The 16,612-nt window shown below is 40.0% G+C and overlaps 1 protein-coding gene across 1 annotated transcript in view; it reads right to left on the reverse strand.

Annotated features, from left to right (window-relative positions):
- Nucleotides 1-1,409: 1,409 nt before the first annotated feature.
- Nucleotides 1,410-16,612, reverse strand: part of stpg2 (sperm-tail PG-rich repeat containing 2) — a 76,137-nt gene continuing 60,934 nt past the window's right edge. The window contains exons 13-14 of the mRNA XM_074637825.1: nt 7,917-8,117; nt 1,410-7,332 (exon numbers count right to left, since the gene is read on the reverse strand). Of these exons, the coding sequence (XP_074493926.1) occupies nt 7,950-8,117 (168 nt within the window). The 3' untranslated portion in view covers nt 1,410-7,332; nt 7,917-7,949. The remainder of the gene's footprint in view (nt 7,333-7,916; nt 8,118-16,612) is intronic.

The raw sequence follows: 16,612 nt of genomic DNA on the forward strand, positions 1-16,612 counted from the left end.
TAATCAAGATGTCAACTTCACCTGTTGCATCCTGGGTTGAGGTCAGTGAAGCTGCAGTACCGTATTTGACCACACACATTGGCTAATATGGAGCAGCCGTTACAACCCAGAGAGGCGCTGTTTCTCTCATTTGAGGAAGCTTTGATGTAAACTGGGGAAGAAAATTGTTTTATTCAAATGTATTTTATTTAACCTTTATTTAACCACGTAGTACTCATTGAGATTAAGAATCTCCTTTGCCAAGACAGCAGCATTTAAACATACATTAAAAGTTTCAGACACCACAACATAAAACAAATGCCAAATAAATCTTTCAGTAATGTTTTAAATTCATCAAAAGTATTCAGATTTCCCAGTTTAATAACTGTGATAAGCTATTTTCGTCCTTTGTCCTGAACTTCCAAACGGCAAATGTCTTTTGTTGAATATTTGTAAGAGCTTTCTTCGACCAAGCATCAAATGTCAAGACATTCTGATAATTTACAGAAAAATATTAATCTTGAGATATAGAGTTGAATATCTCATAATAAATACTGTATCACTTACTCTCTCTCTCAAATGTGCCACAATGGATCAGTGCGTCAAGAGTTACAACACAGTGTGATACTGTTTTGATAATAATTAAACACAATTCCCTCAGTGGAGACATGGCTTATTATTGTGGTGTCACATCAAGGTAAGCTCATTTGACACATCTGTTTGACATATTGCAAAAAGAAATAGCTCACACCTTGAAGTTGCAAAAAAAAGAGGCATGCATTAGAAATCCACCTGAATTGTCTCAAATTGAAGATTAAAGAAATGGACAGAAAGGTCACTTAACCTGGGGAAAAAAAGGCTTTTATTTCAGGCTTTATTATAAAGTCAGCTGTCTAATATTCACTGGTTTGATTTCCAGGACGAGTTGTACAAGTGCAGGTAAAATGGATGAATTGACCATCTCTCCTCCCTGAGCGACCGCTGTGTCAAGCACAGTCCCCAAGCACAGTCCCCAAGCAATCCAGTGAAGCTGCACAGTGGCCATCTGGGGTCAGAAGATGTTAGTTGTTCTAGTTGAGCAGCTCTACTGAAACATGTCCAACTGTGTGAGTATAACAGTCATACTTGGCTTCTTTTGGATGAAATAGAGGAAAAAGCACACACAAGAGGGAGACTATTGAATGTCAATGATGAATGTGTCTCTACTGTAGTCTTTTGAAATCAATACCCTTCAATTCTGTGGTCAGCGAATAAAATGTAGGCCTACTGTATACGAGTTAAAGCTTCCAAATGAGAGACACAGTTTGTCTCAGACAGTTTAATAATTTATCAGTAACTTGCAGCGATGGGGGAGTGAGGAGAGAGGGGGGGGGGGAGAGAGAGTTTGTGTGGAAGAAAAAGAGAAAATGATGAAATGATTCAGAGATGTTTGTGTTTGAGAACGTATAACATTTTCTTCTTATACTGTATACCGTATGTGATGGTACAGAATGACAGGAAACACAAGAGGCAACAAAAGGCCTATACCAAAATCAATTATTTTCCATGTAATATACAACAAAACTGCATGTATATTAAAACCTCTACTCTCAAGAATCAGAGTTATTGTTTGGTAAATCTAATTTTTGCAGAAGCCTCAAGCAGCTGCCTGATAACCAAAATATGAAATACCCATAATTCCCTTGTGCACTACATTATAGAGGGAATTATCCACAGCAGCTCCAGGCCTAAAGGTGGATAGATGCAGGGAGGAGCTCAGCAGTGACTGCTGCTGATTGTAACCCTGTCTCGTTCTTCTCACTGTGTCTAAATGAAGCCTCGCTGTCTCTTCTGCCCTTGTCAGCGCTTGTTAACCTCCACATTGATTCTACTGCACTACTGTACATCTCCTTTAATTAAAGACACCGGCTAATCTGCCTTTCACCAAGCTGTGTTTGCGAGCGTGAAGCTGTCATCTCAAGATGATTGTAGCTAAATAAAGCACTTTACATTTACATGTATTGACAAAAGGAGTTTAAAAGGTCAGCAGAGGATTGATGACACTAGTTTGACCTCTGGTGAGTTTCACCAATGACTTTCTCTACTTTCATGTACACCAATACATCAATAGAAACTTGCCAAACTACTCCTGCAGCATACCGTCCATCTACATGCTCAGTACGTTCCAAACACTCACAGAAGCACCAAAATACTACTAAATATACTGCGTCCATCTCAATCTTCCTAGTGGTTTGTGCACATTAGACCAACTTGTGCATGTAAGGCATCTTTAAACGTCTGCTGAAATCAGTAGAAATGTGGAACGATATGGACAAAATGTCATCTTCCCAGTTATACGTCATAATATTTTTGGTTTTGAAGCTAGGATACAATTTACTGGGACAAAACTCTAGAGTAAAAACAACATTAAATGTGAGATTAACATCAGAAACCATACATACTAGAAGATCTATAAAGACCATTTTGATGTACTGTAGATTTTAATGGCCAGCCATGTTCGGCTGAAGCGGGACCAGCATTGTTTTTTATTCATCAATAAAGCTTTAATACAAAACAATATTTCACCCCTTTTACCTCTGAACTCACATCATCTTGGTACTTGCTCACGGAATAGGTTGTTGCTCTATATGCCATTAATCAGAACTGAACAAGGAAAAATGTCCTTCTCCCACAGTGCTCCTTATAAATAATCTGCAAAAGGCCTTAAACTTGGACTCCCCGCTGCTACTGCGGCTGTTGAAAGGCCTTATTTCAGATCTTGTTTTAATTGATTGTAAATGCTTTTAACAGTAAATTGATCTGGTCTATATATTTTGATTATAACTTTACACTTCACAGCATTTATCTGCATCACTGCATCTCATTTCTACTATCTATAGCATGTTTAATATCCTGTATTTTAACTTTTAGCTATCATACATTGTTGTTTTTATTGTTAGCTATTTTGTTTGCAAGCATTGTTTTACATCTCGACACGATAGTAAATGAGGATACCTCCTCAGTGATCTTTCGAGGTTAAATAAATAAATATATATATAAGATAAACAAGGCCTATGTTTACAGTTAAAAATCCCCAAAACAAGTTGAAATACAGATTTTATATCGTCACAACTAGGGTTGGGCGATACGGCTATAATCTTCTATCACAATATAGGTCATTTCATATCTCTATAACAATATATATCACGATGTTGCATGTTTTCTGGTAATTCAATACATAAATAGAATATGAAAAAACACATGGTGACGACATGTGTGAATGAAATACTTGATAAATGAAAAGTATTTTCTCATTGTAAGAATTTGAGTGCAAAATGAACATAACAGAACATAAAGAAATTAATACAGGCCTGGACTATATCGCAATAGAAACGAAACAGAAAAATACATTCGGTAGACAATTTAATATTGTTTTGGCAATATATATCGCCCGGCCCTATTCACAACAAAAACTACAGTTACATCTTCAAACTCACCAACTGTCTTTGTTGTAGCATTTAATTGCTGTCATGGGAAACCAGTTAAAAAGCATTGGATCATCTGAAATAAATGCCAACTACTGTAGTATGAACCATCCACTGAAATCTCTTTGCAGGGAATAAAATCATCACGAGGAAATACAGAAGATACTGAATCCCAAAAAAATCAAATAAACCCATCACCATCATGGATTTATTCAGTAATCTGTGTAGTTCTGTCTTTTTTAACAGTTGTAATGTTGAAATCCCTTTAAAAAAAAAACAATAGTTGTCATGGAATATGAACATTAATTTCATGCTTGGTTTGGCCAAAAAATTATACATTTGCTAACAACATATTTGGACAACATATACCCAAACAATTATCTCCCAGAAGCAGTTATTTCCTGGAAAGAAACTGCAGCTTTAGCAGCTGCTAGTTGTTTCATGTATTAAGAGTCCCACTGTAACCGATAAAAACAATGATCAACTTACCCGTTTTACAATTATCAAGAGATCTCTCAGGGACAGCTTCAAGGTTTGGCAGAGCTAATTAGATTTAATAATGGCTCAACGGCAGAAATAGAGTGCTTTAGCGAATGAGGTAATAAAATGCCTTGTGGATGCCTGGGCACAAAGACAATGAAAATAGCCATCATGAGGGGACAAAGTAAGGACACAATACAATATGTCTTCATCCCACAAAAGACATCTGTAAGTGACGCCGCTTGGTGCCGCGTGAGAGATGAGAACAGAACAGAAAAGAGGGCCCATTCGAGCATCGATCACTTTTATGCCCCTGGTCTGTTTGCATATTTTAGACCTATAAACAACATGAATGATGTGCCGTGTAATGCACCATAATCGAGATTTATTCAATCTCGGGTGGAGAGGGGAAGGGGAGGAGATGTTCACAATCCCAGAATCAGGAGGGGCTGTTGTGGCTGTGTGTGCGTACTCGTGTGTGTGTGTGCTTGCTGTGATTTATTTGATTTAATTAGATCGCTGATGTAAAACAGCTCGTGGGGAAAAAAAGGTAAAGACGAGTGCCGAGGGAGGCATAAATAACACCAGGCTCTTTCGCCTTCCTATCCGCCTTTCTTTCCTCCTCTGCCTCTCATTCTCTTTCAACTCTCAGATCTTTCCTCTGCCCATATACAATCTCTCGTTTTTCCTCCATCTTCCACTTGTTTTTTTCCTTCACCCACTTATTTTTCTTTGCTTTCTTCTGTCTCCATTTTGCTCTACATCCTACTCTCCTCTCTCTACCCCCTCCTCCCCTCGTCTCCCTCTCCGCTCCGCTCCCAGCTGAATAATGATAGGGGGTAAACACCTCATTAGGCTAAAAGGCCCACAGGAACAATCAGAGACATGGTGCTCCATCGAACCTTTACTCTGGACGCTCACAGGGACATTTTGAACACAGCAGGACGAGGAGAGATCCAACACAGGAAGTAAGGAGGGGGGTCGGGAGGGTTAAATCATTGAATTGGAAAGGTTATTTCAAATCAGATATGACCAACAACAACGAAAATCTACCTGCATAGTGTCATCTGTGCATCCTCTGTTGATGCTTACAACACTTCTTGATGCTTTCTTTCTTTGTCTACAAGGGCCACGATCACATACAGCCATGAATAGCTGATTTACGGTGAGTGATCAGCAGAGATGAGGAGCATAAATCTCCACTCTCCAGTGGTAACAGCCAGTAAAAGTGGTTTATCTGACACTTTGAACCGCCCGCATCACCTCGTCACAGCCAGCCATCTCTGCCTCTCTGATACCAGATGTACAAGGTCAGGGAGAGTGGAATAGTATAGGATAATCAAAAAGACATGTACTTTACAATAAGGCAAGTGTTTCTTAATGTCAAAGTAATACTTTCAAAGTAATACTTTGACATTGCTGAGAGTTAGATGAGAGGATTGATACCACACTGTGAGGTACTTAAATATGAAGCTACAGGCAGCAAGTTAGCTCAGCTTAGCATAAAGACTAGAAGCAGGGGGAAAAAGTTAGCCTGGCTCTGTTTGAAGAGAACAGAATCCACCAACCAGCACCTCTAAAGCTCGCTAATTAACACGTTATATCTTGTTTGTTTCATTTGTGCAAAAACTTAAAGGTGCAGTGTGTAGGATCTGGCGGTATCTAGCGGTGAGGTGAGGAGATTGCAACCAACTGAAGCCTCTCCCGTGTGCCAAGCGTGTAGAAGAACTACGGTGGCCGACACGAAAACGCGATTGGTCCTCTCCAGAGCTAGTTGTTGTAAGAGTAGCCTAGGTCATTTAGAGAATAGCAGAGCCAACTGGTAGAGTGTGTGTGTACATGGTGAAGCAAGAGAGAGAGAGCGGCAGTGAATGTGTGAGTTGGTGTGAGCGAACAAGTGAGCTGGCGCAGCAGAAGACAGAGTTAGTTTAGCTTTGAGAATATCAAGTAAATGTACAGTGGAAGTTGCAGTTTGTGCAGAAATAAATGCTGCAGCTCCGCAAGACAAACAGAGGTTTCCTGTGTCTTGTTTCCCGGCGGCTTAGTGGAGTGACGGGGGTTAACTTCAGAGCAAGTAACGTTATGGACTCCGCCGCAAGCTGGAAAAGATAACACAGTGGTTTATCCGTTCTGGGCTACTGTAGAAACACGGCGGCCGGTTCTGTGAAGAGAGGACCCGCTCCCTATGTAGATATAAACGCCTCATTCTAAGCTAAGAAAAACACAACTCTTATTTTCAGGTGATTATACACGAAAGAAAACATACTTATTAATATGATATTCCATTTCTGCCAATAGATGCCCCTGAATGTTACACACTGTTCCTTTAAGTATAAAAACTACAAAGTGCAGCTTCATATTTAAAGGCCATATGAGATATGTTGTATAGATCTTCTCTTCTAACTATCGGCAAGAAAGCGAATAAGTGTGTTTCCCAAAATGTCGAACTGTTCAAGCATAGTTTTTTCTCACAGTCGTCTTCTTGACTCTCAAGCCTCTCTCCCCTAACAGGTGCGTCAGAGCGTAGTACACTTAATATTTCATGCTGTGGTCACACATCAGATCTCTCCTCTGCATGCTCAGTTAAAACCATGCCTAAAGCGGCAAATAATGCCTCTGGCTCTCGAATGTACTTTCACGTGTAGTTGCTTCGTTTGTTTTATGTGTTCCTGCATGTTGTGCATCATGTTGTGTATGTGTGTGAAACTAAAGGTGAGGCTTATTTGATTAATGAGCAAAGCCTATTAGTGTACAACAAAACTGGAACATAAGTTATGAGTCTTCTATATGACTTTCACACCTGTTTCCTCTGGTAGTCAGCACAAACATACATAATGAATGGCTTCATGATTTATGCATGCTGAGCAATAATGTATAGCAACGAAACTTTTTCTAATTCTAATAGCATTTCTTTTTCTAATTGTCTAATTTTTTGTCATTTAATAAAACATGATTTCTGACAATCCTGGCATCCGGAAGTTAAGACGCAGACTGTGCGAGTCCAAATCAAGCTTAAGGCATGTGATCCCGTGCTACCACAAACCTAGCTTTCCTGAGACTAGCCAATACGAGCAGCAGAGTAAAATCTCTATAGCTTCAGTGTCAGATTGGATCTCTTGATTGCTGCTTTAAGAAAACAAAGCGCCCTATGGACGAAACGTCAGGAGTAACATGCTTTCGAAAGACCTCAGGCAATATTCATACTAATAGCTTTTTAATTGTTATTGATTAACAAAGTGGTTTATGCAGAGGGAACTGATCGACAAAAACAGCTGAGTCAGTGTGTGAAGGTTGTCATTACTGCGATTAAAGAATGAGTGAACCATCAGCTGGAGATGCAGGGTCCATTGTAGGTATTTCAGTTTGCGACATTGAATAAAGAGCAGTCATCTTCCTCCAAAACTGCTGCCTGAAACAATAAAAAAAAAGAAAAGAAGTTAATCAGTCAGCAGTTTGCCTCCAATAAATTTTAGGTTTATAAAAGTCACAAGCAATTAGCTGCTCTAAGCTGTAAATTAACTGTGAAATTAACTGCAAGGGCAATTTCTAACACTTGAAATACAGAAGACTATTACAGTTCTAGGGATCTACTGTGTGTTGTTATTTGATAACACATTTTGGGCACACACACAGCAAAACAAACAGAACTTGCACAGACTGCTGAGCTTTCAACAGTGGCAGGGAGTAGAAATATCAAACAGAGACCAAGCTATAAGGTGCTTCAGATGATGATTGTCATCACTGCATCTAAAAACAGCTTTATTTTGAATAGCAATACATATTACTTTTGCAATATCTAGATCTTGCTACACTTCTGTTCATTTAATTAATAAGCTTAGTAAAGTTACAATTCAATATTTGAAAATAAGCTCACTCATCTATTATACATTCAGCAGAAATGGATAGAACCATAAATATTCATGAAAAATCAGCTTTCCACAGAATATGAATTGAAATGTGATGACCTTAAGATTGACCTTTTACCCCACTCACCTTTCCCCTCTCATCTTTGACCCACAGAGAGCTCTAAGAGGTGCTGGTGGCGATGAAGGTGTTGGACGCGACAGTGTTAATGGTGTTGTGGGCCGTCAAAGGGCCAGGGGCCACACGGGGTGAACAGCAGGGACCCAGAGGGTTGTTCAGCGTCACGTTGAAGGTGCCCTTCAGTACTGTGTTCATGATGCCTGGACTCAACTGCAGAGATACAAACAGAAGAGAGATGAGGGATGAATAGTGAGGTAAAATAAGAGCAATACAGTATGTTTGTGTGAAATATGAGGTGTCTTAAACGCTGAAAAAATAGTCTGCTCAAAAATGGTTGTGTTTTGATACTTATGTGGCTTTAAAATACAGTCAGTCCCTTTATGAAACCTTTGCACAGTACTAGATGTGAAAAAGATCCAGACAACAGACTGATGTTACACTATGGAAACTGGCCCGATGGAAGTAGGTATGAAAAGAGAAATATGGTTTTGCAATTGCAAAAAACAAACATAAACTTTGTTGTTGAACAGGACAAGGAAACGAAGAATTAGAAATATAGAAGTAAACAAACAAGAATGAATGAATGAATGGATGGAGGCCACTATGATGAAGTGAGGAATGATGGTTGTCCTTTGACTTTTAAACAGGAGTAATCAGCAGTTCTTTGCGGTTTCCACCAATCACCCTGTTTTTTACTGCATTTAACCGTCTAATAAAGCTTCCCATAAACTGTGTTTGAACCTGTTTACTAAAGCCAACAGCCTCATGTGAAACAGCTTTACTGTGACTTCCAAGAAATGGACAAAAAACACAAATGGAGCCTCGCAGTAGTTCAGGCAGGCATGGAAGTCATTTTTATGGTCACATGGTCCATACACTATTCAATCATGCAACCTCAATCTCAGTCCGTAACTCTGTCCTCCTCAGCAGTTTATTCCTGTATTAGCATTTAGCCATACATGAATTTTGAAGGGTTCTTTAATATGTGTTCATGTTAATCAAACGTTGTGTATGTGAAGCTGCTGGTGCTTACTCAGATTTGTTACAAAACATCACGAGTAGAGCTGCTAAAATGCGTATTTTTTGCAAAAATGAACCTTGAGGTGTTTGTCCTAACTGAACGGTGTCTCAAAGTGGAGTGTGAAGCATAGATATAGATATATTATAGGGATGTTAATAATTAACCGTTTAACCGTTAACCGACATTAAGCAATTTAACCGATTAACGTTATCGGTTAAAACGGTTAAAATAAATATGAATAATTAATTAAAAAGCTGAAAAAACCCAGAGGAGCGCCTCTCTTTAAGGAGAAAAGCTGGTCCACGTTAAGAGCCCACCTTAAGAGGCGGAGCCGGAGTTACAGATACAAGAAGATGGCTCTGGTCTATGGCTCGCTTGAGCGGAGGAGTTGTAGCCTTATAGCATTTATTTACCACCGACAAACCCACACTCCCCGCCGCCAACACACACACGGCCTTTTTTTCTAAATTACCATCCCTCATATATTACCAGTGATTTTCAGACTTTTTTTCTTAGTCTTCTTTGTTTGATCTTTGTTCAACTCTTGGTACTGTTGGACGTTTGTAGAGTCAGCTGAAAAGGTCACTGGACTGTTCTTTTAAAGGTGCTAAATACGAGATTGGGGCATTTCAATAGCCTCTCAACCGCTCTCGACACAGCGACCGGCTCGCTGCTAATGGTGTAACTGCAAACAACGGCAAAAGTGCTGACAGAGATAACAGTGTTTAACTGAGGGGGGACTGGAGGGTGGACGCTTCACTACTGCGTATGAGAGCAGTGCAGAGCGGTGGCCGTGAGCTAGCTTGTGAGGCACGCTCACATGCACAAACCGGCACTAAAAACACGCGCGGCCAGCCCGGCGATGTCAACAAAGTGAGGAGAAAGTCGGATTACAACACACAGAGTGGGTGAATTAATTCATTCTCTGCTCAGGTAGACTTATTTGCTGTTATATTCATGCTCTGGATATTGAATTTACCACCTTTAAGTATAATAATTTATTGACTGCATTACAACCTTAACTTTAAACATAACTCACAGCCATGAGTCACCCAAAGTACAACACATTTATTTCAGCTTGAAAGTGGTCATTAAGGTTGAAATCACACACTGTAACATGTAACTTAAGGCCGGCCCACACTAAAAGATTTTTCAAATCTTGACAGATTTTCAAAATGTGAGAGACCCCACACATAATGACATGTTATGTTAAATTTAACAGTTGTGTTCCTGTAGTGTGTGATGAGCAACGATTTGACCAAAACAGGACACCACACACTAACAGATTCCATTCATGAACAACAAAAGTCCTGACTAAAAAAAAAATGGAAATCTCACAAAATCTCTCGCGATCAAACTTGACTTTAGTGTAAACAAACATGGCAGACGGCGTGCAGAGAGAATTAGTGATTCGTTTTTGCACAACTTTGTACTGAAAATTTCCAAAGGATGGCTGGATTAACTCATGGAAATATGTTGAAACACTTGCGTTCTTCCTACAAATCAACAAGTTGGTCCTCCACTTCTGAGACCCATCTTAATACTACTTTATGCTTCACATTTTGCATTACCTCATGCATTAGCCGCGGCCGCAATGAGACGGCAGTGGTTGTCCTTCCACTTCAGTCAGCTTGGTTCACAATTGGCTATCAATCTTTTCCACGTGACTGTGTCATTGGATGTCCTCTGGGTTCCCCACACACTAAAGGATATCCGATCATTAATATTGAACATGTTTAATATTTGCGATTTGAGATCGGTGCGGCCAGGATGGACTTCTGAGCCAACCGGGGATGTAAAAAACACTGTTAACATACCTCACACTAGAGGAATATCTGGAAAGATAATCTTTAGAACCATCAAAAAATCAGGGCTTTGCTGACGATTGTCGGGAAGGGGGAATCGGGCCCAAAATCGGCTTGATTCTCGTGTAGTGTGTGCTCGGCATAACACGCCGCAACACACACAAATGAATAGTCTGTCTGTCCCAGATCTTACCAAGGGGAATATGAAAAAAAATAGTACCAAAAACATAAAAGAAAATCCTACATGAGTTTTAAACTCTGACATAAAAATCACCTCACCAAACAAATGTAAAAAAAAAAAAAAAAAAATACGCATATATGCAGACATATATGCATAGATATGCTGTATGCACACCCACTAATCTGCCATCCCTCCCACCCAGGTATACTGCCAGAAGAATCTACCTCTTCTATGCTACAAAAGCTTTCTCTGTCTCTCTCACTCCCTTTCTTTCTCCCCCCACCTCCTCCCCTAACCTCACTGCACACACGCATCAGTATGCCAGAGGTGGCACAGTAGGATTTAGGCGCATTGGCGGGGCCGCTCAGATCTCAGTATTGATCCTAATGGGAAAAGGGTTGCGGGTTCAACTCCAGGTCACCCTGAGGGTTGCCCAGGAGGTCGGGAAGATGGGGAAGAGCCCTTGGAAGTGACGACACCACCGGCATAGCAATAACAAGGGGAGATTATGGGATGTTTTACTAGGTCATAGAGGGGAGAAGGAAAAGGGGATCTGTGCGGGGAGTTGGTGATGATGTTACTCAGTATGTATGTAGACGTGTTCAAGTGTGCACAGAAGAAAGAGTGCTGGATGCAAAGTCTTTCCCACAACACACATACAGTACATGACACAACAACACAAGCTTCATCCCATACATCTATACACACATGCCGGCGAAACAAAAGGATGCAAATTCTCTGTTGGAACGTGCAGAAATTTGCACATTCACCACCCACAAGGAGATGCCTATATGATGCTACACATACACAAATCACTAAACAGAAACAGAGAGCCCTCATGCCTCAATCCTCAACAACAAAATAGGTTGTTCGTCAGTGCCGCTACAATAACGATCTGTAACAGTGCTCTCTGATATGCCACTTCTATGGTTAAGGTAATAAAGAAAAACTAAAACTACTTGGTTTCACATGAAAAATAGATTATTGTAATTGTGATAATATAGACTATGTACAGAGGTGATGTTTGGCATCTAGGCCCTGACAGCAGGGAGTGGGGAGTGACAATAATCATTTCCTACCTAGCCTACAGGTGGATGCTAGGGTGGAGGTGGGGCTTCTGAAATGCTGAATGAACAGCAGCAAATGACAGCATGGCTTTAAGGTGGCAGCAATGGCAGAAAAAGAGTGAGCAGAGTACTGACGGCTTACATACTACATGATAAAAGTGTTTGAACCGCTCGTACAAACAACTTCACACCTACTGCGCTTCCCTGGGTCCTCAGTAATACACCTGCTATGACATAGTTGTGTCACAGACCCAAGTCACAGCGACTCACAGTCAGAAACACTGGTGAAATACACTCTGGTTCACGGAAAAAAACAACACATCCAGGTTGCGGGTATTCGCAGTCAGAAACATCGGTGAAATGTCCCCACCGCTGCATACAGCGTTATTCACTTATTTATTCAAAGTTTATTAATATTGAAGGTGTCATGGGTCCAAATTGCTCCCAATTACATAAAGCACTACATGGGATCCCCAGCAATACACCCGCCAAGTGTGAAGTCGATCGGATGAGCGGTTCTCGAGATATGCAAAGGACACACAGACAGACAGAGGTTCCTTGCTTTATAGTTAGTTTGATGCTGCAGTATGCCATGTGAGTGTGATGGCGGTCTTGAGTTGGCTGTGTGAACTAGCTTGCAGGTGTCGTTTGATTTAAAGGAACTTTCTGGCATTTTTCGACCCTGCGTATTTCCCATAAATGTGTCCACTGTGACTCTATTGGTCATGTTAACTGTACACTTGCCAACTTGATTGTAAAGTTTCAGGGGAAACAAGGACTCACACTAATATGACGTGTATGAGGCAGTGTGCATGGAGGAATATGACAGGGTAATTAGGTCAGCCGGCATGTTGATCCAGATATAGATCCCTATGCAGTTAGTCATAATGGCTATTGCGGCGGGCTACTTTTTGTGTTTACTTTCGGTTGGACTCTGGAACAAGTGTGAAATGATTCATGTAAAAATCATGCCTATTTGGAAAATTGGAGGAGGCTTTAACTTCAGAATGAAGCTTCAACTGATATCAACCGTACACCAACAATTATCACCTTTTCGGGGTCTAAGCACACACTGGACATGGACATATACTATAACACACACACACATACATACTGAATAGTCACGCAAACTCTTTCCAACTCTCCAAACTCACACCAAAAGACAGCAGCAAACAAACACAGTGTGTGCAGAGTGGGTGTGATGAATTAAAATGCAGCAATGGGGAGATATTTTTGCATTTTAAATTATAAGGAATGTTACCTCGCTGGCTACCCTCATCAGAAAAAATGATGAGAACATGATGAGACGGTATTGGGTGGCAGTGCTTCCCACTTAGAAACATTAAAAGTAGAACTATAAAAACTCTCGCAGAGAGGAAGCACATGAAGAGACATAAAGCGCACACCCTGAGGAAGGTTTGATGAAATGTCAGCTTTGTTAAAGACACCTTCTGTTCTAACTCGTGATGAATATCACATTAACTTGAGCGTCTTTTTTTGGCTCCTTATGTGCTTTGCACTCAGCAGGTCTTATATATCAGCAAAAATCACAGCATTTAATTAATATTTGTTTCTACTTGACGTCTGCTCCCATGTCTTTTTATATTCACGTGTTCCATCCGCACTCTGTTATTATAAGCTCAACCAATAAGGGCTGTGTCGTGCCTGAGAAAGGTAATCGAGCCTACTCTCCAGAAGTAGGTGCCTCACATGGTGCATTTAATGGAATCACTAAATGAGTCCTCACTGTGACCTAATGCTGCTCAAGTAGATAGCTTTGTGACATTACAGTATACGCACATGTACAGCATGGATGGACGCATTTACCAACACAGTTCAGCAGGCCCTCAGAACACATTTTCAGCTGTTGAATTTAACTACCCTCTTCAGCTGCTCGATTTCCAGCTGTCTGTCTCTCTGCTTCACTTCCTCCACTACTTTTCATCACTGTCTCACCTCTGTCCCTGTGTCTCTCTCTCTCTCTCTCTCTCTCTCTCTCTCTCTCTCTCTCTCTCTCATTGCTCTCATGCCACTCTCTCTGCCTGCTTGTCTTCGACACTATCTTACCTCTCTCCCTCTCCGCACCACTTCACACCATATTTAACTCTGTATGGCCTATGGTGTCGTATAGAGTCACAGTCACAACAGCTAATTACTGGGACGAGAGCTTAGACATGCATTCCACTGAACAAAACAAACGAGAACGGAACCTCCTAAAGCTAAATTGAGCCATGACATGCCACACAATGCAAAGGCATCAGTCTCCATAAGGGAAGAATCACAAAGTGTTTCTTTGTTGGTGTTAAGGGCTTTATAAACATATGTATGAACTCCACATCAACACCTGGACTCAAGTCACAGAAAGGTTGAAAAAAAACGACAACAAGCTAAATTGTTTGCAGTACTACCGGTTGCAGGTGTCACCTGTTTTTTTTAATTACAGTTTTTCTCGATTGTTTACACACATTTTCTGAAAGCATGCCTCATACTCTCAGAACTCTACACACAAATCAAAAAACACACACACAATGGGCAAAACCCCTCAATTCTCCTGCAAAATTAAACTTTACATTCAAAACAATGTTATTTCTTCTCAAAATGGTATTTTGTTTTCAAATGACACACACAAACCATCATATGAATAGACATTTATAAGAACCAGTTGAACACTGATGTGCTCAATGTAAAACACTATGATGAATGGAAAACACTTCTTCTCCATTCATCATAATGACTTAGGCCTTTTTTTTGTTCAGTGTTACACTTACTACAGACAGTACATACATAAGTGTGTTGTAAAATATTTTAGAATATTGTTTTTATACTCAGAACACACAAATACACAGTAACAAATATATTTTATTTTCCCCACAAAAACAATGTACACAGTGTACATCCCAACCAACACAAAGTTGCACATACAGAGGTCTACATACAAAACAACAGAGGAATTTACTGTATACAGTTACAGTAAAAAAAACTATGCTGCATCCTCTCTTCTGTTTCGGTCTGGCCACAGCACCTCATCCACATCACAAGCAATGTTTTCCCTGGCCAAGCAGCGGGGGAAATATCGCTTAGCATGTCGAATCCAGCCATGAAAAGCATCAACTGATTGCTAATTGTAACACTGTGTGACAGGTGTTTGCCCATGTGATGAGTCAGTGTGCATAGTAGGGCAATTGACTTTAGAATTTTGAATGACAGTGTGTTCCTTGTGAAAACGAGATTTTCTTCATGAAAATTGTGCCAAATGCAGAGAATTGTGTGTAGTGTTTTGAAAAAAGTGTGTTTTAGAACTGCAATTTGAGTGTAAAGCAGGAATTGTGCTTGTAGTTTAGCAGAATTGGTTCAAGGGGTTGGTGCATGAGTTACATGTTGTGGTCATTGTGTGTCAAGTACCAGTATTTGTGTGTAAACAATTGAGAAAAACTGTAATACACGTGAGTTTACACTAGTTAAAACATAAACACATGTATATTTAAATGCTGCACTACTACTAGAGAGTGATGGGATTTGTACAGGTTTATATATCAGCAAAGATCACAGCATTTAATTAATATTTGTTTGTTTGACGTCTGCTCCCGTGTTTTTTTATATTCCTGTGATCCATCCACCCTCTGTTAAATTAAGTTTAACGAATAAGAGCCTTGTCGTGCATTAGAAACGTAATCGAGCCTACAACATATAAACACAAGCACATTTATCACCACTTGTGTACATAACAGTGCTGTCTATTTGTCCTTGTCCCTAGATGTTTTTTTGTTTTTTTTCTATTTCTGTGTACGTATGTTTAGAGAGATGCATAAAACTGGAGTCAAATTCCTTGTATGTATGTGCTTGGCAAATAAAACCGATTCCGAAATTTGGTTTAAATGTTGCACTAAGGATAGGGAGTGATGTGATCGTGAGCGAGGGTTGATGTTCCTTAGAGAAGACTGAAATTGTCACAAATCACATTAGAATGTGCATTGTTAAGTGTATGTGTATTTGTGCTCTCGTCCGATTCTACCCATCAAGTTCAGTTATACTCGTCATGAGGAGCACTACTCAGCCTGGCAAACAGCTGTATAATGTCTAAAGTGGCTCTGGAAGGAGATTCAAAGTTTGAGATAATTACTCTGATGATGTCATCAGCTTGAGACTTAAAATGTCTAACAGAAAGCGTGTGTTGCAAACTGTGTGGAGTTTGACAGTGATGGGTGTTTATCAGGCAGGGCAGGTCTAATGAAAGACACTATTAAGTTGCATCATGGGAAAAGTAGGACCCAGGGTTTTTTGGAGTGTGATTTAAAATAGCGGCTAAAAAGTTAACATATCTCGGATATCTGATGCTTCGATTTTCACAGATTCACAAAATTGATTTCTCTCAAGTAAGGCATAGCCTTATTCTGTGTATTGGCAAGAATACAATAAGTATCATGATACAGGGCCTGCAATTCAATATGTTGCGATATATTGCGATACTGTCAGTAAGGAAATTTATTGTGATTTTTTAATATAATTTTAGGAAAACTGTCCTAGTATAAAGAACACATCACCATATGCATAAAATATGAGTAAAACAAGTTTACTTTTTTATGAATCAGAGCAGTTGGATCTGCATTTGCATTTATCACAGTCTCTGTAAC

The sequence above is a fragment of the Sebastes fasciatus genome, chromosome 6, assembly GCF_043250625.1.
Source record: "Sebastes fasciatus isolate fSebFas1 chromosome 6, fSebFas1.pri, whole genome shotgun sequence".
Lineage (NCBI taxonomy): Eukaryota > Metazoa > Chordata > Actinopteri > Perciformes > Sebastidae > Sebastes > Sebastes fasciatus.